Source organism: Stegodyphus dumicola, chromosome 12 (genome assembly GCF_044657685.1).
Source record: "Stegodyphus dumicola isolate Sdum_Otavi_A_Nest chromosome 12, ASM4465768v1".
Lineage (NCBI taxonomy): Eukaryota > Metazoa > Arthropoda > Arachnida > Araneae > Eresidae > Stegodyphus > Stegodyphus dumicola.
The window spans coordinates 14,968,110-14,994,540 of record NC_140779.1 but is presented as its reverse complement, the minus strand read 5'-3'; the positions used below and the strand labels follow the sequence as shown (position 1 = coordinate 14,994,540).

Here is a 26,431-nt window from a genome sequence, read left to right as displayed (position 1 = left end):
ATATTGAACGTATGGATTGACCGGCACGATCTCCGGATCTCAATCCCATCGAGCATGTATGGGATTTTCTAGGCAGACGCTTGGCAGCTCGTACCTTACCACCAGTAACGATTCCGGAACTTCGATTGGCGCTGCAAGACGAATGGGCAGCAATGCCTCAACAACTGATTGACACCCTCATTCTCAGCATGGGCAGACGCTCTGAAACCTGCCTAGCAGTCAGGGGAGATCATATACCCCTGACTGACATCTAATGCGACACCAAGACTGAAGACTTTATTTGATATATATTTCTATATATATCATATAAAGAACGGATGTTTCTTGCTGGACACCCATCACAGGGATGTTTCGGGCTTCAGTCGCATTGCGCTCCATGCTACTTTTTCAATAAAGCTTCTTTTTATCCCTCTGATTTCTCTTTTAGTAAGTGTTGCTTACATTACTCATGTCCTTACGTATTGGGGATCTTACGGTATTAAATGTGTTGATTTGGAAATATTTTGTACAAAGTTATATTGAAAAAACCGTCTCGTCCTTAATTTTTGCACACCAGTGTACGTAAATGAAACGACAAAACCTGTACCTCAGTATCGAGTATCATATTACTGATTCCACAGCAATGCGATTCCTGGTCATTGCACCTGAATTTAAAAGAATATTATTCTCTATTTTAGCACCGAGCGTCGGAATGCCAAAGAAGAACTGCACGATTTTTCAGGAGTCAGAATGAAATGACTCTGATTTAATTTCTTCAGTCTTGGTGTCGCATTAGATGTCAGTTTCTTTAGATCTCCGAAATGATTAAACTGTCAGCATTGTTTATTCATTTACCTTTCCTTTCATGTTTGCTTTAAATAATTTAGTTTCTGCATATGAAAAGATCCATGTTTTTCAACAAGCAGACAAAAAAAAAATAATGTTTCAATTCACATTTCTAGGTTTTCTAATCAGTACATTTTCAGCAGCATTTCGAAAATGGTAATTCTCTTCTTCCAAATCTTTATCCTCTCTTTCTAAATCTTTAAGTAAATCTTCAATTTTGGTTGTTTAAATGTCCTCACATTTTGAAAAATTAGAATCCGCAAGTCCAGTTCCCAAGCATTTGTGTTCATTTTGAAAATTTCTCCCGGATATTAGTTTAATCTTTGGAAATTAAGACTTGCCCCCCCCCACCACCACCACCAAATAAGGATGTATTGGTAACTCTAACTTTTCTTTCATAAATCGCAATTTCTTACAGAATCCTAGGCATTCTTGGACTTGTCTGTCATTTTTTCCTGTGCCAATCTGTTGTGTATACAGATACGTAAGGGTAAAAGACACGGCATTAGAAATAAATAATTAAAGGCTGAGTAATTTTTATTTGAATAATGGTATGTCTTGTTAGAAATAAACAAACACGTCGCCATTGTACGGTAGAACTAACAGAGGGAACGTTTCAACGAGGACGTGAACCTGAAATGGCTAATGTGGTTACAAAACTCACATTGTGTGGAAATATTATGATTTATTTTTTAAAAAAAAGGTACTCGTATTATATAAATTCCTTTTCTAGAGTATGACTTCCATTGATAGCGGGAACTCAACAACTCAACAACAAAATGGGTGACGTGAGCGCCAACGTTCTAAACTTCCTAAGTATATAGATCCCTGAGTAGGGTGGCATTTCGAAACCTTATGTAAACAGTGTTCTTCGTGTTGGTTTATAGGTCAAGACTTCAAAATTTAATCAAAATCGGAATAAAATTGTAGATTTTTATGAATTACACACATACAAACGGACACACTTCTTTATATTGGGCCATATAAAAAGTCTCTGGTTTTTGGTACATTTTTTAACAAAGTTTTCTTTATTGAAAGTCAATTTTCCTCAACTACATATTGACCATTATTATGTATGGCCTTGTGTCATTTTAGGGTAGGTTCATAATTCTATCGATGTAGAAGTTCTTTGATTTGTCCTCGAAAAACTTGGCCGAGTGATTTTCAGCGGTGCTCGGTCGGCCTGTTTTTTTATCATAAAGAGAGTTTTGCAGAGATCGAAACAAATGGTAGTCACACGGTGCAAGATCCGGGCTATACGGTAAATGCATCAATTTGTTCTGAGTCATCAAAAGATGTATGTGGCCGCGCATTGTCATGATGGAACACAACTCCCTTTCTGTTGGCCAATTCTGGTCGCTTCGTTCAAACGATCGAGTTGTGCACAATACAGGGCCCAATTGATGGTTTCGCCAAGTTGTAGCAGCTCATAATATACAATTCCTCATGTGGCACCCAAACATCGAGCTTATTTTTGTAGCCTGCTCTTTTCAAATGATTCCAAATTGTCATGTGGTTGATGTTTAGTGCCTCATCTATTTCCTGACAGCTTGCGTGCCGGTCTTGTTCCGCCAGTTGCAAAATGTCATGGACTTTTTTAGTGACTGGCCGACTAGAGCGAAGTGCATCTTTGACATTGAAATTTCCGGAACGGAATCGAGCAAAGCATTCCTGGGTCCTACCTTTCAGTCATAGCATTCTCACCGTATACTTCACATATTTTTCAGTATGTTTTTGCAGCGTTTTTACCTTTTATAGTAAAAAAGCATCACACAGCGTATTTCTTCAGATAATTCACTCATTTTCAAATCAGTATAACTTTTTACACGAGTAACGAATTAGAAAATTATCTTCACAAACAATGGAAACTGAATGTTTCCTTTTAAGCACATGTTCGTTTGTGACAATCGGGTGAGTGTTGCCGGATATATAGGCATAAACACCATCTAGTGGCAAAAAACAGCGGAGACTTTTTATATATACAGATTATTTTAATGAATCCACAACTAGTCTAATTTCACAGATCTAGATAGTAATTAATAATAAATATCATGCAATAATAATGCCAATCATTCAATAATAATGTAATTAATGATAATGCCATTAATAATAACTGTCAATTGAAATGAAACTGCACTTATTGCTTTTAAATCGTTTAGTTTATTGATTAATAATAACAGAATAAATTAAAAGAAAAATCAAATATCTTACACCTTGCTGAACGACAAAACACTGTCGCATGAAAGATAAAAATGTTTTAATCCGGTCAGTGGCAAGTCATATCTTTTAAATTGCTTAGTTCGTTTATTAAATTCAAATGACAAATATACATGTTTGTTATAAAAGCAGATCTAATGTTGATTAAGTAACAAACATGAAACGTGTACTTATCCGCCCTGTGGCTTTCTGTGCAATATTTGCGACAACTAAACCGTATTGTTAAAGGTACAATATATAAACAATGTATAAACTCTCACTGCGTACATTTTTATAACAAAATAGATTAAAAAATTGCGTATTTTTTTATTAAATATTTCAAATCTACATATTTTAGAGTTAAAATATACAAAAATTTTTTGTAAAAGAGTTTTTTTTTTTTTTTTTTTTTTTTTTCCAATATAGAGTTAGATCATAGAAAAAGGTTGTCAGAATACTGAAATTGAAGAATAATGATATAAAAGGAAAATTTTGAAAATTAATATTGCTTAAATTATGATTTATTTTATAAAATACAAAGGTAAAACATATATGCTAATGAAAATATTTGCATAATGTAATATTTTGCATATCAATTTTGCACTACCGTCGAACGTTTTCAATAGAAACTGAATTTTCAGATTTATCACTGTCTTCAGAGGAATCCGAGAAATTTTCATCACATTCGCTATAACTATCTTCAATAGACTTGAAATCAGAGTCAAAACTACTAGCCGTGTCGAAAATATCGTCAGGAATATAGGTTATATCACTCGCGAAACGCTTCGTGCCAGACATCTCTGAGCTCTGGAAAACGCGCGCAAAATGTTATATTACGCATTCTTGTATATTTGGCAGAAATGTGGACAACTAACGCCATCTGTTAGTCCACATCTGAATAAACAAGTAAACATCACAGAAAAGCCGAAAGGAAAACTTGAACGAGGAAAGAACGAGTTGCACAGATAAATATACTGCGAAAATTCATCCCCGTGGAAATCGCGGGTTGCGCAAATTTTGCTACTTTTACGTTGCCCGTGGAAATCACGGGTTGCGCAAATTTTGCTACTTTTACGTTGCCCGTGGAAATCGCGGGTTGCGCAAATTTTGCTACTTTTACTTTGCCCGTGGAAATCACGGGTTGCGCAAATTTTGCTACTTTTACGTTGCCCGTGGAAATCACGGGTTGCGCAAATTTTGCTACTTTTACGTCGCCCGTGGAAATCACGGGATGCGCAGCGAGAGGGTTAAGGTTAAGTCTTAAAGGTTAGTAAAGGATACAATACAAGTCGATTTAAATACCTTCTAATTTTAAATAAATGTATTTCTAACATATAAGGTTTTGAACGTGGTTAACATTAAATTTCTTTTCAGACTGGGCCTGACTTCTTCAAGTAGCGTCTGGGTAGGTGCATGGTGGATAGGCTTCATTTTCACAGCTATCCTCGGAGCTCTCGTAGCGATACCACTCACTGCTTTTCCCAAGACATTACCTGGTAAGTATTAAGTAAACTGTTTGCAGTGCCGTCGTAGCAGCATTATGGACCCTCGGGCAAACCAGAATGCTAGGGCCCCTACGACGAACGCGTGAAGAAATGAAATGTAAGTGAAATTTAAATGGATTAGCACAGGGCCCGATGCTAATATGAGACCGCTGGAAAAATGCCCAGCAGGCGCGTTCGTGAAGGCGGCGCTGGACTCTGGTTGCCCTTTCATTATTCATCAAATGCGCATGTGCAATCTAACCAACACTGGCCTATTTAATTTGTGATATTAACTTGTTGTTATCTTTTAGTACCTTCTAATGCTCAGATATAAAAAAAATCTGATGTGTACACCACATGACTTCCTTGTACGGAATATTAAATTATACGTATTTTTTCTTGCATTTCATTTAAACTTATTGGATTGAATTAAATCTACTTCGCCGACAGCGCATAAACCCCAATAGAATAAATGCATTTTTTAAAAATTCACGCTATTTGTTTACCATAGCGACACTCTAGCGCTAGGTTTGCTTAACAGTATTATACTTCGTTCATATTATAACTCAGAATGCACAAAATTTATATCATTTAAATAATTATCTAATCGTTGCCACATGTTCTATTCAAGTACTATGATAAAGCTAGAACGATGTATAAAAGAAATTAAGCAAACAAAACAAAAAAGAAACAGTTTTCACAGACGATTGAGTATTTCTCATTCAATTAATTCAGTTCTCACTTCTCGAGAAATCAAAAATACAAAAAACTCAAATTATCTCTATTAAAAATCACGAAGTATATCTTAAACGCTTATTTCCTCGAAAAAATTCCAGAAAGGATTAAGCATGATTTAATTCGCAATAATAAATGAAGGCGTTATCTTTGTTGTTGTGAAGCTAAGTTCTTCTAGACTGGCAACAAATCCACTATCCTGCTGTTTCAAATGTAAACAAGCAATGGCCGCCATCAAAAAAATTATTAGGCTTAGCGGCACTTAAACAACTTTAAATTGTTGATAATTCTAAAAATATTGCCTACAGATTTACTAAAGGCATAAAACCCTTAACCGGAAGATAAGAACAACATAATTCAATCATTTTTAAAGCAAAAATGTACAATTTACAAACATATAAGAGTAAAGAAACTGAGATCACTGAGCCGGGTGACAGAGTGGATATATATATAAATATATTTATATACGTTTTTTGCGGCCGATTGCAACCAAAATACGAGGTGCATATCTACATGTTATAGCAGTCCTATATACAAAATTTCAACGTTCTGAGGCTACTCGTTTTTGAGTTATGCGAGATACGTACGTACATACGTTCGTACAGACGCCACGAAAAATTCTCTTCAGAATTTATTTTAAAGCAGTTTTATAATTTTTTTGGAAGAAAAGAGTGTTTTATTCTGTCCCTTACGGACAGATATCACGCAAAAACATCGTTAAATTTCATTCGATAGCGGTCAAAATGGATATTTTGGTTGAAATATGCTGCCTGAAACTTTTCGCGATTACAATACTTCCTTTCTACTTCGTACAAGAAAGTAAAAAGGGCAGTAAAAACAAATGCAAATGATTATCAGAAACAAAACAGGCTAGTTTTGGTTAGATTGAGCATGCGCATTTGATAACAGCGCTGCTATGCTATTACTGCAAACAAGATAAGCTGCTATGTCATTCGGTTAATTTCTAATGTTTATATTATTCGAAAGGAAGATATAAAACTCTTTTATAATTAATAACATGATTCATTCACAAAATTTAAAATTAAATCTGCACCTATAAAATATAAAAGATTGGATTCGGCAACATCTTTATTAATTTATTATTACTTTTCGAATATTCAAAAGTGGACCTTTAGGCACTGCTTAAACTTCCTTGTCTCTAGTTATGCCATTGACTGTTTGCTAAGTAAACTGTTTATTTTCGAATAAAGCGTAACCGGACAGATTTAAAAATAGAAAATATATCGCAATTTTTGAAAGACAATGAACAATTTGTTGAACGCATAAACCAGTGATGGGCCAACTCCTGCCCGCCGGAAGGTCGCGGGTAGAATTTTAATTTGCCGGTCCGAAGCAAATTAAGAGAAATATATATCTGTATATTATATATCCAGCTACTTTTCTACTTCGTTTAAATATTTTTTTCTTCCTCTTTTTCAAAGGACTGATGATCTTTTTACTTTCTCTATTTATGTTCTACAAAACATAAATTGACGGAAAGAGCAAACACAGACAGCTTTCAATCGGGAAAGTGTTCAAGGCGGAAGTTCCTTGTTAGTTATAGCTGTAGATTGTCGCCAGCAAGCGTTATCTCTTTTTCGGGGAACAGACATATGGGAATCCAATATAGGTGAATAAGACCCCTTTAGAAAAAACTGAATCTTAACTAATTATCTTAACTTAATCTGTTTACTGGGCATCTAGCTAAGAACGACTCGTCTAATTTCCCGAGGTTAAATCCAATGCCTTCGTAAATAAAGAGAAGCTTAAGAATTATGAAGATGGCTTGAAAAAGCTGCATTTTGAGTTCAAACGAAGGTTTCAAGATTTCAGTGCCATTCAAACAGAAATGGATATTTTTACCATGCCTTTCAACGTAAATTATGAAGCAGTGAGGTCGCAATCTAACAATCGTCTCAAGCAGTTGTTTCTAAATATGCCAAAGTTAGAGTTTTACAAATCATTATCGAAAGTAAGTTTCCTAAATTTAATATCTCGTGCCCAGAAAATCAGTGCTATGTTTGCTTCATCTTATATATGTGAACAAGTGTTTTCAACTATAAACCTTAGAAAGAATTATTTCAGAAGTAGACTGACAGATGTGCATTTAGCCTCGTTCCTTACAATCAGTATGTTACCGTGAAAGACCGAAATTGGAGAATGTCGACTTTCACCGGAGAATGTCAACATTCACCAGATACGTCGGTGAAAGACCGAATATTTCACTACATTCTTGTATATTCGGAGCCTCACCGGTGTATGTCGACAATCACAGATATGCTCTGGTGAAAGTCGAAAAGAGAGGTCATAAAGAGCCTTAATAGTTTAAGTTGTTGCAATAAATAAGATTTGAATCACATAATTCAGTAAGTTTTTTATGACTGTTACTTTATTTTCTCATTTAGAACGTACTGAATAATTAAGTAAGTTTTTAACTTGTATTATTTTCCTTTCTCATTTTGAATGTATTGTGTATTTTAGGTTCTCAGGTTCTTAAGTTCTTATTTTAAGTCTCAAGTGCGTTTATTCGCGACTGAATTACGGAGAAGAAAATATAATATTGTTATATGTTCAACATTCACCATTAGTACATGGTGAATGTCGACACTGACCGGTGTAAGTCAGTAATAAGAGTATTTGGAAAATATTTCGGACATACACCAAAAGACTATGTGAATGTTGACATTCACCGGTGAAAGTCGACATTCTCGAGATTTCTGTCTTTCACCGTAACAAGTACATCTCACTTCGAACCCTAATATAAGGAACTTTTAAAAATGAAATCGCAGTTTCATTCATCTCATTAACATAGTTAAGTTGTAATACTTGTATATTGTTTTTAAATTTTAGAAAAATTTATCTTGGCCCACCAAACTTTTTTTTTTTTTTTCTTCGATTTTGACCCGCGAGCAAAAAGGTTTGCCCATCCTTGGCATGAACTAACGGATAGAATCTGTCTCATTCATAAATTATTAAGGAAATTGGAAAATGAAACAAATATTTCATGCTAAAAATTATTTAGATACACCATGGCTGCCTACTCACTCAGCATACCTTGTCCATTCAAAATGTGAAGGGATCTCTTTCTATCTTCTTTTTTTTCTTTTCTCTTTCTTTTGTACTTTAAAACATTTTTTTTTTTTTTTCTTTTTTTGTGTAAATCCTTTCAGTGAACTCAAGTCAAACACTGAATTTTGCGAATAGAACTCGAAACAGAATTTGCTTCTAATTTTGTAATTCTTGTCAATAAATGGTAATACCCAGCAAAGACCAGATAAATAAATCGTTTCGAATTTTATTACCGCAAAATCTGTCATTTTATACTCTGTGTTATTTTCTGTCAATAAGGTGGATATATAAACCCACTGTATGAAATCTAGCATGAAAAAAACATAGTTTTTCTCTAGAAAGGTCTGTCAGTGTTGAATTCCAGATTGGTTTGAGAAAAAAATAGATGTTTCTTTACCTTCAAAAAGTACTATGATATGTGTTAGAATTAGCTTCTAAATCCCTATAGTCTAGAAATATTCAGAAAAATTTATTAAATGTGAGATGTGAGGTTTTTGATCACAAGACACGAATTTTTTGCGCCGTTTTTGCAAACATTCCTAATTATTTTATATTCGCTAAGCAGCTTTTCATAATCCATATACCAGTTATGTAACTTTAACTGACACGCGTACAAATTTCACGTAAATTTAACTAACAATTTACATGAATTTTAAAGTTAACTTTTTAACACAGATATATTTAAATTAGTGTAATCATTTGAGGGGTTTTTTTGGGGGGGGGGTTGTCTGTAGCATTTACATTGAAACCGCTTTTTCAATGTTTTAACAAGATACCTAAATAGCTCTACTAAATTATTTACACTTTACCTAAGTTAAACATTGTTCATTACAAGCTTTTATTTAGTTCACTCAAGGTGGGTGAACTTCACCTGTAGGTGGAGTTTTGTCATCGATTTTTAACATACTTCCTGATAAGCTATCGACTTCAAATTTTGTACACACACTCTGTTGGTCGATGACAACTTCTGGTATCATATTTCAACGAATATATCCATTTTGGCCGCTCTTGAATCTATTTGAACGGTATTTTTTGCTTGACTTCTGTACGTACGGACAGAATAAAGTACTCTTTATCCCAACACGGATTATAAATGGATTTAAAATGAATTCAGAAGAAATTTTTTCGTGACATCTGTACGTACGTTCATATGTATGTATCTCGCATAACTCAAAAACGAGAATCCTCAGAATGTTCAAATTTTGTTCATGGGACTGCTATAACATGCAGTTGTGCACCACCCTTTCTGGTTGCAATCGGCCGCAATAATAGTATATATACATTATATACTCAATCTGTTACCCAGCTTGGTGAGCTCAGGTTTCTTATTCTAATATGCTGGTAAATTCTGCATTTTTTGCTTTAAAAGTCATTGAATTATGTTGTTCCGGTTAAGGGTGAAATACGTTCCCGTTAAAGTTTTTATGTCTTCATTTAATCTGCATACAGTAGTTGTAGAATTATCAACAATTCAAAGCTATTTAAATGCTACTAAGCCTAACGAAGCCGCCAGCTGTTTACATTTGAAAATCTTCAGTAGAATAGTGAATTAAATCAGTTTCTGCACCTTCAATGCCTTTTTGCCGAATGGAACCAAAAGTAAACTTTCAGTTTTGTGCACCGAAAAACCTGCCTTTTCGCCCGCTGGCGAATTGCTTGTTTTTGCGCAGAAAATGTAATTTTAATTGTAAAAAATGTTCTTTTAACTGTATTTGGTGCTTTATGGTTTTTCAGTATTTTACAATTTTTTAATGAAGATGTTTTGAGTTTTTATGTATTTTTGCCTTCCCGCGAAGAACTCAATTAATTGGTTAAGAAATATATCTGTAACGAAATTCGAGGAAATAAGTTGAAATGAAATGCAGCAAAAAATGACTATAATTTAAAGATTATAAGTCATGGTGTTCACATCATTTTTTTTTATTTAATGTTTAAAGGATTTTTAGTGTAATATCTTCGTTTAACAAGATAAGTATATCAGAATATTATTGTTTGCACAATCGAATAAAACAAAATAAAATGCATGAATTTTCAACGAAACTTGTATTGAAATTGTAACTTAAGTTCTGAATTTCTGTCGAACTTTTGAAAATCGCTTTTGACGTTTATGATTTTAAAATTTAACGTCTAAAAATTTAGAATTTTTTCCGAATTATAAAATAAACTTTCCGCAAACATACATTCCTTGGCAGGCAGGTACTAGGGTAGTAGTAAACTTGTAGAGTCATTAGGTTATTTTGAACCAGGAGGCATGAAAAATGAGTAATGTCCTTGCAGGGCCTCTAAACTGAACCTCTCCAATGCGCGCCAAGTGTGCTGCTAGTTACACCACGAAGGCATGCTGGAAGGAGGGAGAAAATACATTATTATCTAGGCACTTACATTTTATGCTAGTTTGTCCTTGAAAATGTTAATCTGAAATGTATACTAGAATGCAACATTATGTATGACTTCAAAATCTCCAGACGATCTATTACAAAACATTTTTTTCCTCTTTTTTTTTAGGAGCCCTTCGAATAAAAGCCGAGAAGAAAACAGAAATGCATCAGAAATTACAAAACAGCGAAGCGGTACAAACTGGATTTGGCACCAGTCTCCGAGATCTTCCATCTTCCTTAAGATTTTTGCTTACAAACCCTACATTTGTCTTCCTCAGTTTAGCCGGAGCAACAGAAGGTAAAAGGATTTATTTCGTTACACAGCGCAATTTCTATTCTGCATTCATTGAAATATGAGGTCACCTATGGCTACTAATCTTCAATTCCAATAAATGCATAGCATAGCAATAAAATACTTGCAATTTTCCCCCCTTTTGATTCTTTTGGTGATTATGGGCTAGATATGCAGTTATTTTATTATTATTATTATTATTTCTTGTATGTAATATAAACACGAACCTTGTTTTCCTTAAACAGCTCTCTGTAAAACATTTCTTCATATGTAGACAATTCTGAAGTTTGGGCCATAGTGTATCATGATGCATCAAGTAATATCATCCTGTGGTGTCAAAAGCTATTTAGAAGTTTGATTTTAAATGAGTAGATCGTGGTGCAAATCCTGCCTATTGTTCAGAATAAACAGCTAAATTTATTCTATACTAATTTATTAATTATCAGATTAGAATCCGTTTGGGTCTAGTTGGAATTAGAGCGAGTCAACTTGGCGAAGGAGATGAAGACCCAATACAACAACAGCGCTACTGGGACATCGATTCCACGAAGGAAACAAGTTGTGGTTGTAGAATCCGACTCCCCCCCCGGGGGTTGACTCAGGGGAATTCCTGGGAAGTACTGGTTAGGATCTGTACCTAGGCAGTCTCAACCACGGGGGCATACAAACAGTCTTCACAGGACTAGAACCCGAGTATTGTATTTAGGTTGGTTCAGGCTTGGCAGGGACTGTACTGGTACTGTCGTGTCTGTTCCTCTGGCTGTGGTGGAGCTATATGTAGACTTAAGTGGGTCTCTTCGATGGAGTTTGGTCCTCATAGTCCCAGTGACGGGGACTGACAGAGTAAGGTGAGGCACCCACACGAATGTATCTGCTGCTGAGGGAGTGGTGCGCCGAGGCAAAAGTGTCCTAGTGTATTTTCTTCGTATTAAGCTTCTTTTTTACCTCGCCGAGGCTATGTATAAAGCCGGGCAGGAACTGTGAGGTCTGCGCCGCCACTGATGAGTCCCTTCTAGAGCCCATTTGATCTAAACTTTGTACGGAAATTCCAGGTCGAAGGTTCGGTCTCTAGCGCACTGTGGAATCCGACTCGATTCTGTCCGAAACTACAGCCACCTTGGAATGGTCCGTACATGGTCCTAAACAGACTGAACGACGTCGTGGTTCGGATCCATAAGTCATTGAACCCTATAAAGTCGTTCATTACGACAGGTTATCTCCATACTATGGTCATAGTACATAGTGTATATAATTGTAAATAGTATAAGACCATGGTCCTTTTTGTTTCTAAATTTTTATTATTTTATTTTATTTATTTATTTATTTATTTTATTTTATTTATTTATTTACTTTTTGTATTTGGTATTTGATAGTATTTGATTTGTATTTAGTAATGGAGTATTGGAAAAGTATTCCGATGGGCTAATATGAAAACATATTTTTTATTCACTAACTTCCCTAAAATTCAATGTATTAAAACTGAACTTCATCTAGCTATGTAATAATGAGGAAGAAGTCCATAAATATTCAGAGCAGAGTGCATATTCATAAAAATATGAGGTGAATGTTTATGTTGCTATAGCGATATTGTATGCAGTACAGTATATTATACTTTGCATATCATATTTATTTCAAGTATATGATCCTCTTTTCTGATTTATATCCTTACTGTTTGCATTTAACAGGAATGCTGGTGTCAGGTCTGGCCACGTTCCTGCCTAAAGTAATTGAATCTCAATTTAGCATTGCAGCCAGTTGGGCAGCGGTGCTTGTAGGTGAGTTCTGATTCAGTTGTTTCTGATTACAAATTTCACAAAAGAGATTTTTAATGTAATCTTTCCTTTACAAATTTCACAAAAGAGATTTTTAATGTAATCTTTCCTTTACAAATTTCACAAAAGAGATTTTTAATGTAATCTTTCCTTTACAAATTTCACAAAAGAGATTTTTAATGTAATTTTTCCTTTACAAATTTCACAAAAGAGATTTTTAATGCAATTTTTCCTTTACAAATTTCACAAAAGAGATTTTTAATGTAGTCTTTCCTTTACAAATTTCACAAAAGAATTTTTAATGTAATCTTTCCTTTACAAATTTCACAAAAGAGATTTTTAATGTAATCTTTCCTTTACAAATTTCACAAAAAAGATTTTTAATGTAATTTTTCCTTTACAAATTTCACGAAAGAGATTTTTAATGTAATCTTTACTTTACAAATTTCACAAAAGAGATTTTTAATGTAATCTTTCCTTTACAAATTTCACAAAAGAAATTTTTAATGTAATCTTTCCTTAGACATTATAACACATAATTTCTCCTTTTTAAAATTGTGTTGGTTATATAATTTAATTTCTATGAAGGGTTATATTTTTAGCATATTCTTTTATACTGCTTTACTGTAATAAACAGAAGTGATTTTAAGTCATATGCAATCAAATGAAACTTATTATCGTCAAACGAAACGTTGCAAATTCTAATCATAAATACGAAAATATAAAAAATTAGATTTCATGTTGATAATGTATATATTTTATCAAATTTAAAACAATTACCAAAATAAATAAAACATTTCTAATATTCAGACTTCGTTCCTTGTGAATGTTTTTCAATGAAGAATCTTGGTGTAAATTAGACTCATGTGTTATGTTCGATGCACTTTTACGAATGCATTAATTAAAATAACGAAGATGTCTTTATTTTTATGCAGAAAGTTTTATATTTACGATGCAGATGATCGTATATTATCATTCAATAAATATGCGGAATGCCCTCTTAGTATTTTTTCTGTATAATCTAAATACAAAAGGTTGTAATTTCATGAAAGTTGAATTTTATAAAACAAATAATCATGTTGAAAAGAAAATATAGAGAATACAAGAAAATGTTTTTTATGTGAATCAATGCACAGATCTCATATTTTGTATCTCACAGGTATACATTTCAACTAGATCACTGTAATTCTCAAATTGTGACGTGTGCACCTCGAAGATTTCGTAAGTGTTTAGGTTGTACATGAACTGTCCTCAAGAAAGGATTAGCGGAATTGCCGAAAAGCAAGTATGGCGGAACATTTATACAGGTGACAGGTGACGGAGGACGGGGACGCCTGGTGTTTAACAGGGGTAAGCAGGCCTTCCACTAACCAGATGCACCAGTCCCACGCCTTCCACTAACCAGATGCAACAACTCCCTGGAGCCGCACAAGGCCGCACCTGGAGCTTATTGATATTCCATTCAGATTAAACATGGCCATACAAGGGCGACATTGTGCTACATTGAAATTTGATGTACATTTGTGGGTGGGGCAGTCTTGTTTGTACATTAAACACAGCATAAACACACATGAAATGTGCACATAAATAAATAAATAAATAAATAAAAAGAATACATGAATACTAAAAACACCTATAACTTTCAAACACCTAAGACGCTTCAGACACGTAGACACCTAAACACTTAAAGACACTTGGGAACATTTATACAAAAGCCAGACAAAAGTTTCCTTCAGCTTCCTGATAACTTTATTCACAAAATATTAATCTCCCTTAAAAGCATACTACAAGGTGTGGCTATTAATTTCCAGGACTCCTGTAATAACACCAGAACAGATGATGTGAAAAACGTAACCTTTTAATATGTTTCGAAGTAGTCCCTATCTACCGTAATACACTTCTGTGCTCGGCAGTTGTGTAAACGACTTTTAAAGTTGTGGAAACTTTTAAAGTTCTGGAACTTTTAAAGTTGTGGAACTTTTAAACGACTTTGTAAAGTTGTGGAAATGACTTTTAAAGTCCTCTTTCGGAAGGCTCATCAATGTTGACGTCACGTTGCAATACAACACCCGCCCCCCACATTGCGTTCCAAGTGAAGAGGATTTTGGCCAAGCATGAGGTCGTGGTGCTGCATCATCTGCCATACTCTCCTGACTTGGCACCCACAGACTTTTTTTTTTGTTTCCCAAACTAAAAACTGTGATCAAAGGAACATGCTTTGTGGATGTTGAAGACATCAAGAAGAACGTGACGTCGATATTGAAGAGCCTTCCGAAAGAGGACTGTAAAAGTTGTTTCCACAACTTATACAGCCGAGCACAGAAGTTACGTTTTTCTCATCATCTGTTCTGGTGTTATTAGAGTAGTCCTGGAAATTAGTAACCACACTTTGTATATTAGAATGAATACATCTACTTTCTTGTTGTTGACTAATGCTCACTTCAATCCAAGCCCACAAAATTCCTCGTGGCAAGGGCGCGACTTTGCCCAATTTTTCCGCTCTTCGGCACGGCAGTGAGTGACGCTAACCACTATACCAGTTGGGCGGCACACATCAACGTACCATTACTTGTATTCACGAACATTTTATTTTAATGCAAGACAAGACGATACAAATAAGCCCAGTTTTATTCCAATGCATTAAACATCCCGATAACAGATTATGAGAAGTGTAAATGGATTTTGCATTTACAGTTAATGGACGGAGATCTTTCTCCCAAATAAAATTATATAATTTTTTTTTTTTTTTTGTTTTATTCAGTCTGTTATGTTAATAGTTTTAATTTGTGAACTTAACCGTAACAATTTACTCTTAAGTCAATAAGGCAGTTGCAATAGTTATAGAGCACATACATTATTTGATTGTTAAGTTTTTGTTGACGAATATTTTCACATCACTGCTTGGCATGTTAGTGCATTGCGAGTTTACATAAAATATGATTTAGATTTTCATTACTTTTCTTTCGCAAACAGTATTTACGATTTTAAAACATAAAACGCCAAACCTATTTTGCTGCGGATCGACGCGGCATTTAATGTGTTTAATGGCAAAGAGTTGAATAGGAAACTGAAGCTACAGACAGGAATTCATTTGTAAAATCGCTACTGAGCTTGGAAGGTGAATCTGTTTCGTTTAAACTTCGTCAGCAGGAACCAGGATAAGCAAAACAAATATAACACGCTTTATATACTTAAGTTTATGATGTATCACTTCTTACATAAGAAGCGGGGAGAATCTACGGCACTATATATTATTCGTCATGATTTTTTACCAAAACTTTGACAGACACTAGGAATTTATCGAACCAGGAGATGTGAAAAATGTGCAGTATCCTCGACGGGACTCAAACCACGGACCTCTCGAATATGCGCCGAGCGTGCTCACCATTACACCACGGAGGCATGTAAGAAGGCGGGAAAAATACCTTATAACTTTACTCAAACACTTATAATAAAAATTATATTCATCAGAAATATAAGAATATGATATAAAATCTGACTAAAAGAAGAACTGTTATTCGGCCTTTTTTCATCTACACTCACGTCCATAAATTAAGGATAATTCGAAGTCACGCGGAAATCGAACTCTAAAATAAATATATCACCTGTAAAATCACTGCACACATCTTCAAGAATCATATGCAAATTTCAGGAAGTAACCACATGACACCAATGTACGTCACAATGACGAGAGTGTAAGAGAGTGATATATAAGGAATACAGGCAAAGAAGTACAATTGTTCGCAGGCGCTTTATAAGCATTTCATTGCAATAACCGAATAGTTATGACACAAAGGACGCATTTGGATGATTTTTTACGTGGTAGAATTATCCGCCGTCTGGAATGTGGGCGTACCCAACTGGAAGTATCAGACGAACTTGGAATTGCCCAGAGTGTCACAGGTCGCCCCAGAGTTACAACGCCGAATGAGGACCAGTATTTGGCAGTTACTGCCAAAAGAAACAGGCGGAGCACAGCCTCAGACCTGTCTCGTCAGCTCTCTTCAGCCACTCGTAAGACAATTTCAAGGCTGACCGTGTACAGACGCTTAGGGCAGATTGGTTTATATGCTCGTAGACCTGTCAGATGCGTTCCACTTACTGAAACTCACTGTCGCCTGCGGTTAGCCTGGAGTAGAGAGCACGCATTGTGGACACCGCAACAGTTGGCTTGTGTGATGTTTTCCGACAAGTCCAGGTTTAGCTTGCATTCTGATTCTACCCCGGACTTTCATATGGAGATCTCCAGGTACCCGTTACCACCAAGAAAACATCATTGAAGACACCGTTACGGTGGTGCAGGAGTGCTCGTTTGGAGTGGAATTATTCTGGGTTCCAGAACTGACCTGCATGTTCAAATTGGAACCATGACAAGCCAAATCTATCGGGATGCCATTCTGGAACAACATGTACGTTTGTTTCGGGGCGCAATGGGCGCACAATTTGTGTTTATGGATGATAACGCTCGTCCTCACCGTGCAAACATCATAAGCGAATGCCTTCAATCGGAGGATATCACCCGGACTGGCCAGCAATCTCACCGAACTTTAATCCAGTAGAGCACGTATGGGACGTGTTTGACCGACGAGTTGCAGCCCGTCAATCTCCTCCTACATGTCTACCGGAACTTCGGAGAGCATTGCTTTTTAGTGGTGTAATATCTCCCAAGATCAGATCGATAATTTGATACTCAGCATGCCTAGGCGTTGTATGGACTGCATTGCATCGTCTGGGAGACATACAATGTATTCAAAATCATACCAACCATGTAATATTGTTTTTTTGTAAATAGGTTTATTTATTTATTTATTTGTAATTTGCTCCATGGAGAAAAAATCGCTATTTTTTTTTTTAATAATATCAAACATATAGCTTCTTTTTTTGCTCTTTACCTTTTGTTTAATAAATAAGCTTTACAAATAAGTCAAATTTGTTTTGCTTCTAACTCTTCCTTTGCCTGATTTTACATTATCCTTAATTTATGGACATGAGTGTATGAATATTAAACAACCCTGTAGCATCATTCAAAATAAGTTTAAAATTAAGGAAGAGCTGTAAAATTCTGCACAGATTTAGAGTCATAAAAATGATGCTGTTAAGGCAAACGAGGAAAAAGAAAGCAAATCAGTGGGAATGGTAACCTTTTGTGCAAATGTTACCGTGCCTCCCATCATATTAATCAAAACTAACAGTTTGGAGAAATAACCAATAACAAACTTAATTCCATAAAATGTGTTGCCGTACAGATCAAAGAGAGTAAACATATACAAATATGACGCGACTGCTGATATTCATGTGATAGCATGATTTTACCATCACTTTGACTAGCAAACGTAGTTGTGTGATCTTCGAGGGAAAGAAAATTGATCCACTAGCAAAATTTATTTCAGTCATGTCTTCATAGTGGGCAATAATTGAAATAATACAAATGATGTGAAAACAGCATTGACAGGCGTAATTTTGATAGAAACAGTACAAATAATTTCATAAAATCACAAGAAGAAAATTTCATATAGTCTTCACTCTTCGGAAAGGAATAACCACCATAAAAATGTTCTCCTTTGTATAGAAGTAAACTAATCTCCAAAAGAAATTGATCTGTTTTATTGTATAAATTGAGAATAGGAGGTTCCAGTTGTTTTTCCTCCTAAGAATAAGTGTGAGTTTAGTACATTTTTTCGGCGGGAAACGATTTTAATTTAACGAAAATAAAGAGTTCTGGGACCAAAGCCTTCATCTTTGTTTCAATATTACTATCTTCAGCAGAAATTTGATAGCAAAAATTAAATGTATTTTTTTCATTCTGCTTCCGACATTTCTTTCAGAAATTATATCTGAAAATTTCTTAAAATAAGAACCTTATAGCGATAAATTTCTAGCCAAAACCCAGCTGAAATTTTTAATCGGACGAATAGTCTATAACTTCTAAGCTGAGTTGGATACCAGAAAGAAACAAACCTTGATGCAACGTCCTGGATTCAAAAAAGTCGTTGAGTTTTCATATTCGTTTTTATCTCTACAATTACAGAGGGTGTTTACGCATTTCCAGAATGATTTCGATACAGAATTTTAAAAAAAGAAAAAGTTTTAGAATGAAAATTTCTGGTACCAGCTTATTATTTGAAATGAGAAATATCGTCTGCTATTTTTCAATTAATTCTTCTTTCTGAATGTAAACAAGCTGTAGATTGAAGGATACGTTTCTGCGCTTTCGGAAGGTAAACATTTCTGTTCCATCATTTAAAAACCATGTGAAAAGAGTAAAACAAGCAATATTATGAATCGGAAAGGGCAAAACAGTTCATCGTTACTTCTACATGGAAAGAAAATTTCAAACGAATGGCCCAAAATGGCACGTACTATTTCTAATGTTCCTAAAGTTAGATTGTCGGCAACAAGAGAAAATCCGCCGATGCAGAAATCAACTGCAAAGTCTTTAAATATACCTGTAGCAACAATAAATAAAATAATAAACCAAAATAAATTTACAGAATTACAAAATAAATTAAATCTATTTTAAGATTTACAACTTGAAAAAAATAGATTTACAAATTTGAAAAAATAGATTTACAATTTGAAAAAAAAAAGTAGATTTACAAATTTGAAAAAAATAGATTTACAAATTTGAAAAAATAGATTTACAATTTGAAAAATAGATTTACAATTTGAAAGAAATAGATTTACAAATTTGAAAAAATAGATTTACAACTTGAAAAAAGTAGATTTACAAATTAGAAAAAATAGATTTACAATTTGAAAAAAAAAAAGTAGATTTACAATATGAAAAGCTAAAAAACACAATGTTCACAAGCTTTTGCCGAGACATGTGGCTCAACGCAGAACAGTTTGTGGAACCCTGGATGAAAAGAAATGCATTGTGACCTTTGATTAAACATACCGGGTGATCAAAAAGTCAGTATAAATTTGAAAACTTAATAAATCACGGAATAATGTAGATAGAGAGGTAAAAATTGACACACATACTTAGAATGACATGGGGTTTTATTAGAATAAAAAAAAAGTTCAAAAACTGTACCGTTATGGTGCCTTTTTTCTTAGAGGAAATGCCTGATTCTGGTTTGTAACTGCTACCGTGACGGGTGAGAGGTAGGCCGATATGTTACAGAATCGCATCGTTCGCACCTGGCTGATAAACACCTGCTGGAACGTACGATTTTTATGCAGGATGGCGCTCCACCCCATATTGCTAGACGCGTGAAAGATCTCTTGCGCGCGTCGTTTGGTGATGATCGTGTGCTCAGCCGCCACTTTTGTCATGCTTGGCCTTCCAGGTCCCCAGACCTCAGTTCGTGCGATTATTGGCTTTGGGGTTACCTGAAGTCGCAAGTGTATCGTGATCGACCGACATCTCTAGGGATGCTGAAAGACAACCGACGCCAATGCCTCACCATAACTCCGGACATGCTTTACAGTGCTGTTCACAACATTATTCCTCGACTACAGCTATTGTTGAGGAATGATGGTGAACATATTGAGCATTTCCTGTAAAGAACATCATCTTTGCTTTGTCTTAATTTGTTATGCTAATTATTGCTTTTCGGATCAGATTATTGCTTTTCTAATAAAACCCCATGTTATTCTAAGTACGTGTGTCAATTTTTACCTCTCTATCTACATTATTCCGTGATTTATTAAGTTTTCAAATTTATACTGACTTTTTGATCACCCGGTACATTGACCTAAATGACTGCAACGAAAAAAAATGTCTATTTTTTTGTTAAAAACAAAGAGAGAAAATCCTAGTTTTGTTAAAGCAAAGAAATTTTCAGAAAAGGAATTATGATTGTCGCAGGATTCTCTTATTATGGGCAATTAAAAATAAGAAGAGTGTGAAAAAATGTTGGAATCAATTCAGCGTACCGACAAGAAGTTTAATGTCCGATATTTACAGAAGAAATTCCATTTCTTTATCCCAATGGCTTTCAAAGAGTGAAATTTCATCAAGACCAAGCAACAAGTCGTACTTCAAAAAGTACCACTGCATTTTCTTTCAAAAAGGGAAGATTGATAAAGGAATTGCAAACATACCTTTTCGACGTACTCCTGCGAAGTCTCCTGACGTTTCACCTATGGACGTCAGGAGTCCCTGATGTTTCGTCTATTGTCCCTCTGGTCTCTTGGAAGAGACCTCATTGTAAGCTACGACTACAAACCCGCTACGACTGATGGACTCTTGAAAGTAGTGGAAGATGAATGGAAATCAGTACCCCTAGAAATTTTACGGAAAGCCCTTTTATTATGGAAATACAGGATGCAGACTTATGGTTCATAAAAAAGGCTTTCAAATCGAACATTTAAAAGAATACTCTTTATATTTTAAGCACGTTTAAATGGCCGCGAAATCACTCTAATTAATAACATGTAAACACCCTGTGTAGCGTTAAGAATATTAGAAGTATCTAAGTTTTTATTTATAATTCCTTATTTTTGAACTAATTCGTAGAGAATGTGCATACAATTTTTCTATTATTTTTATACGAAATATGACTTCTTGATTGGTAACGGCGATTTTCAATAAAAAATAACACAGATAAGTATTCTTTAAGTATCTTTCTCACACACACAAACACAAAAATTAAATTGTTTGGGAAAGTTTGAGTTATGCCTAAGGTCATATACAGTCAGAAGGTTTTATTCATGTCTTAGTTCCGCTGAAAGTAGAAAATACTGTAAAGAATCACTAAACTGGGTAAAACCTAAATTTTGAAATAACGAAGCGAAATAACTTATTAAAAATAATAACTATAAAAAAACGGAATAAAAATAATCAATATTTACTTATGTGTGGAAAAATCAAAATTTATATCGTTTTACTTCTGAAGTTATAATATTTTTAGAAATTTATACACTGAATGCTAGTCTTGCTGTACTATCCATATATACATGTTGCTTTTAAAAGATATATAATATCTTAAGAAAGAAGCTAAAGCTAATTTGATACTACTTCCAGTTTGGAAGTAGTAGTTTACTACTTCCAGTTTGGATGATTTTTTTAAATTTGAATTTCATCCCACAAGGTTTGGTGACGATTCCTGGAGCGGGAGGAGGTACATTTTTGGGAGGATATCTGGTGAAAAAGTTGAACCTACGGTGTGCTGGCATCATTAAAATGTGCATTATCTTCTCTTTCATCTGCGTTGGACTGGTCTTCATCTTCATTCTGCACTGCCCGAACGCAAAATTTGCTGGACTTAATCACTTCCTGCCGAACAGGTATTCAACAGAACTTTGCAATCCAAATATTGAATGTATGTACTAAAATATGGTCTATCAAAATCAGAAATCTAAAATCTAAACTAAAAATCAGAAATCCTTTTTCCTAGATCTGATGTAGCTCTTAATAGTTCTTATGACTGTAATTTTCATAGCCCTATTACAGAATTTTTAGTTAGCTAATCGAAAAAGATTTGGGATTTATTTTAAACTTCTTAAGAAGCTGTGCTGCTGATAATTGTCAAAACTTTTTTCCAAACGCAGGTTTTGTTTTTAATACAAAATGCACCTATTTCATAAGTAGCGAATCGGAATTGCTAAATGTTCTCTTGTGTTCTTTTGCGTGTGCGGGTAAACTTCTGAATTCATGGAGGAGGAATCCAACAACAGAAACTTCGCTGCTTTGGCATTCGACGGTGACCAAATTTATTAGTGATTTAACTGTGTTATTATTGAGAGCGTTTCTCACCTGGGAAGCATTTCATATTCCACCCGGAAAACAGGAGAAGACAACGTACAAACAACTAAGCCTTATACAAGAGTATAACAACTATCTTCTGAAAAAGCTTGTTTAGTAGATGAGTGTTTTAAAATCTTAGTTGAATAACCACGTAATTAAAAATACAGTCAAAAATGATTCTCTTATGTGTCATAGTTAGTCATGTGTACTATAATTTGATTTAAATAGTTCTTTGCTCTGCAACAGTTCTTCACCAACATACAAGGCACATTCTGTCTTTGATTGCCTAAGCTTTGAAATTTCAAGAAACGGCCTTCAACATTCAGCGCTTTCATCCATTCAAGATCATGAGTTTCAGCTCTTTTTTTTTTATAAATGGGTCTCTGGCCGATATGCTAATCCCCTGTAGATCAGCTGCCTCATTGAGGAAATAATGAAAACATTCGCTCGTCTGGAAATTTCCGACCCCCCTCCCTCACATGACCTTCATTCGTAAACTTGTATCCGTACACGGCACTTTTATCACACTGCGAACCTTACATTTCAAGAGAATGTCGATTACCAACCATCAAGAGTTGCATATTTGAGACCCCAGTCTTCTCTTATTACATCAGATAAAAAAAATTTAAACGAGTATAATCAGCAGGCATTGCTCTTTACTCCCTATACATTAAGTACTGAACACAGCAACTGAACACTGAGGGAAAAGGTTGTGACGTCGTAAATGTGCCAGTAATAAGGAAGCACTGATGATACATCAATTTCTTTATTCACAACAACAACAAGAAGCCACAGATACAACATTCAATTCATACATTTACAAGACCTTAATCGATATCCGAGTTGGTGACACGATCAGAGACGTTAAACAAGATGGCACTTGTCATTTTCATTGGACGAATAAAAAGCCTCCACACCTTCGCTCGCTGGCGGAGCTTCTCCACTCTCTCCGACAAGCGTCGACATCTGCTATACTTGCGCATGCGCATTACTCTGTAACGTTGTTGCCATCCAGAGTTCTTTATAGACTGACTCATGCGCATTACTCTGTAACGTCTTTGCCATCCAGAGTTCTTTTATAAGGCAAACTTGTCGTAACTTATTTCTGCTCCTTGCTGTGCAGCACTGCAGAAAGCGATGCCCTCGAACCAGCGAATGGGAGGTTGATTTTCGAGCATCTGAGTATTACTCATAAATAAGAATACTTATTTACAATATCATATTCAAATTCAAACGTCGTCCAATAACTGTGTTCTTAAATTGTTAAGCTTTAGATATCGTTTCTTTTTCTGGGCAAGATAGAAGGGGTTAATACCTCGTATATGGGCCTAGAAGAAATTTAATTAGTAGCTTCAAAGAACGTGTACCGTATTATTATTATCACTTAACTGTCTTCTTGCGTTTTGAAGCTGCTTTACATAGCACATCTAACTTTTCCTATTTGAAAGTAATTCTTCTTCTATGAAGGAAATTTTTCATCTAACTGCACAGAAAATAACCCTGGCATAGCAAAAATGTTTAAAAAAAAAATTATCAATTTAACAAAAATAGTTTTATTTGTAGCATAAATTTTTTTAAATCTAATGTAGTTCGTTGTATAAGCAGAAAAACCATGACTTAAAATTTGCATTTTAATGCATTAAAACACTTATATTTACCAAACACATTTAATTGGAGGAATGTTTATCATTTTTTGCTTTACATAGAGCAATTAGTTCGCTCAGAAATTGCTAATTTATCTAGTTTACTCTTGACAAAATGTTCAGCATATTTTATTTAATTATTTAACATTATATCCAACAATATGAGATATCAGATTTCTAAAATCTGGTTCTGAAATTGAACCAAGGGCATAATTCGTGATGTTTATTTCTTATCGATGAAAGACGTCACATCATTAGATGCTGAGACGACAATAATTAAAAAATTCCTTAAATTTCCCTAAACCTAGACAAACTTTTCTTTAATCAAGCCTTTAATGCTTGCTTAGTTCCAGTATAATTATACTACATTTATATATTTTGGTGCGACTTTTTTTTACTTTGAGATATCACTTTATTTGCGTAAATTATTCAGTGCTTAACTTGCGCAGGAGCCCACTGGAGCCCGGCTCCGGTACTTCTCAATTTTTAAGACAAATTACAATTTTAGCCGAAGCGCACCGGAGCCCTAAATAAGATGAGCTCCGGTACTTCTTTTTATAAATCTGAACCACAATTTAAAGGGAAAAAAATTTAGATTTCCTAACGTTTTAGTTTAACAATAAGCAGACCTTGCAATACTCTATTTCCCTAAAAATACTCACTCATGAGAACATGAGACGTTCAAGTAAAGGTCCCCTCAAGCACATGCGGAAACCTTTCCCTTTAAGATGGGCAATAAATTTGAGGGAGTTTTTTAGGAACGCGTAAATTTCTCGCCATGCCATCGTATCTAGTGTATTGTTATCGATGCTTACAGTTAGTTATTCTCGCAGGAAGGAAAATTTGTGTTCTTAAATGTGCGTTAAGTGACAGCAGGTACAGTAAGAGTGAAATACTGAGATAAACTGCTCAAGCACGTCCTATACATCGTTTTCCCACCGTATCCACTAATGGGGGGAAAAACGTAACCAGCAACTTTACATTCATCCTTAGGAGTCAGATTCAGGACTCATTTTACCTCTGACACACATCCGCTTGATGGCTATAGTTATATCGGCAGAGAGCCGCGGTCAAAGAGAACGTTCTCTCTTACCAAGATTCCCCTCATTTTTTGTTTCCACCCACTCATACCCTCATTCTGTTTTGCCCTGGAATTTTCATCAGCTATACTTTAAGTAAATTTAATTTTTGTGATGATAAAAGAACTCCCCCCCCCTACGATCAGAGCTTAAATTGGGCCGGAACCACCGGATCTCGGCTCTAGTGCTTCTTAGTTTTTGTAATCAATCATAATTCTAGCCGGAAATTTATCTCAAATTTTATAAAAGTCGCTTATTAAATTTCAATTTATCTCTTCACATTTTATTTAATTACTCCAATCTTTAATTATTTTATCAAATAATAATTATTGATTCATTAACAATTTATAAACATTAATTAAATAGCTATTAATTAATTTGATAATAATTAACTATTTAATTTTAAAATTATGAATGAGTTTAATAGTCATTTTATTTATTTATTTACTCTTGTTCCTCTTTGCTGACGGTCTTCCATAGGGCTCCGGTACTTCTAATCTTAGAAATTAAGCTCTGAAATTATTTGAAATAACTTCTAAAATAAGCTTTTTTTCTAGCTCCGAGCCACTGGATGTGCCCAAATTTCAGAGTTCGTGTAATGCAAACTGCGACTGTTCTCCGAGACAGTACGATCCCATTTGCGGAACAGACAATATTGTCTACTACTCACCCTGTTTTGCAGGATGTGCAAACACATACCAGTCTGAGAGTACGAAGGTAAGATTTGTCATTTCTGGCAATGTCATTACCCCCCAGCAGAAATTTAAAAAAAACTTGCCTTTTTTCTTATTTATATGTTTGTTTTCATTGCTTAGGTATATGGAGATTGTACCTGCATTCAACATGAGGGCAGAAATTTGACCATCCAAGGCCAGAACGTTGTCATTCAAGCTACACGAGAAAAATGCGCGAACTACTGTAGCTATATGCCTGCATTCCTTCTCTTGATCTTCCTATCGATGCTGTTCACTTTCTTAGTCAGCATGCCCTCACTTTCTGGAACATTAAGGTAATATTCTAGTTTCCTTCAGAGAAAGAAATACTTTTTGATAAGTGATGCCCCAATTGAGTCTTGACAATTTTATTACCAACTCAACCCAAATGAAATAGCCTGCCTGTCATCCCTATTCAACCTTCATTTTCCTCCCTCTCATATGAAAGGAAAGAAGGATTGGCTTACAGTTCTTTAGCTTCTTTTGCCAAAATATTCAGGATGTGTGTTTAACTTATGCCGTGATCCTCTCGTTTTGATTTTCCCCAAGAG

At 34.9% G+C, this 26,431-nt stretch overlaps 1 protein-coding gene across 3 annotated transcripts in view; it reads left to right on the top strand.

The window, feature by feature from the left end:
* Nucleotides 1–26,431, top strand: part of LOC118184064 (solute carrier organic anion transporter family member 4A1-like) — a 128,879-nt gene that overhangs the window by 92,164 nt on the left and 10,284 nt on the right. For all 3 annotated transcript variants that reach the window (XM_035353701.2, XM_035353699.2, XM_035353700.2), the window contains 6 exons: nucleotides 4,396–4,517; nucleotides 10,815–10,985; nucleotides 12,665–12,754; nucleotides 21,790–21,985; nucleotides 25,725–25,884; nucleotides 25,983–26,176. In XM_035353701.2, the coding sequence (XP_035209592.1) occupies nucleotides 4,396–4,517; nucleotides 10,815–10,985; nucleotides 12,665–12,754; nucleotides 21,790–21,985; nucleotides 25,725–25,884; nucleotides 25,983–26,176 (933 nt within the window). The remainder of the gene's footprint in view (nucleotides 1–4,395; nucleotides 4,518–10,814; nucleotides 10,986–12,664; nucleotides 12,755–21,789; nucleotides 21,986–25,724; nucleotides 25,885–25,982; nucleotides 26,177–26,431) is intronic.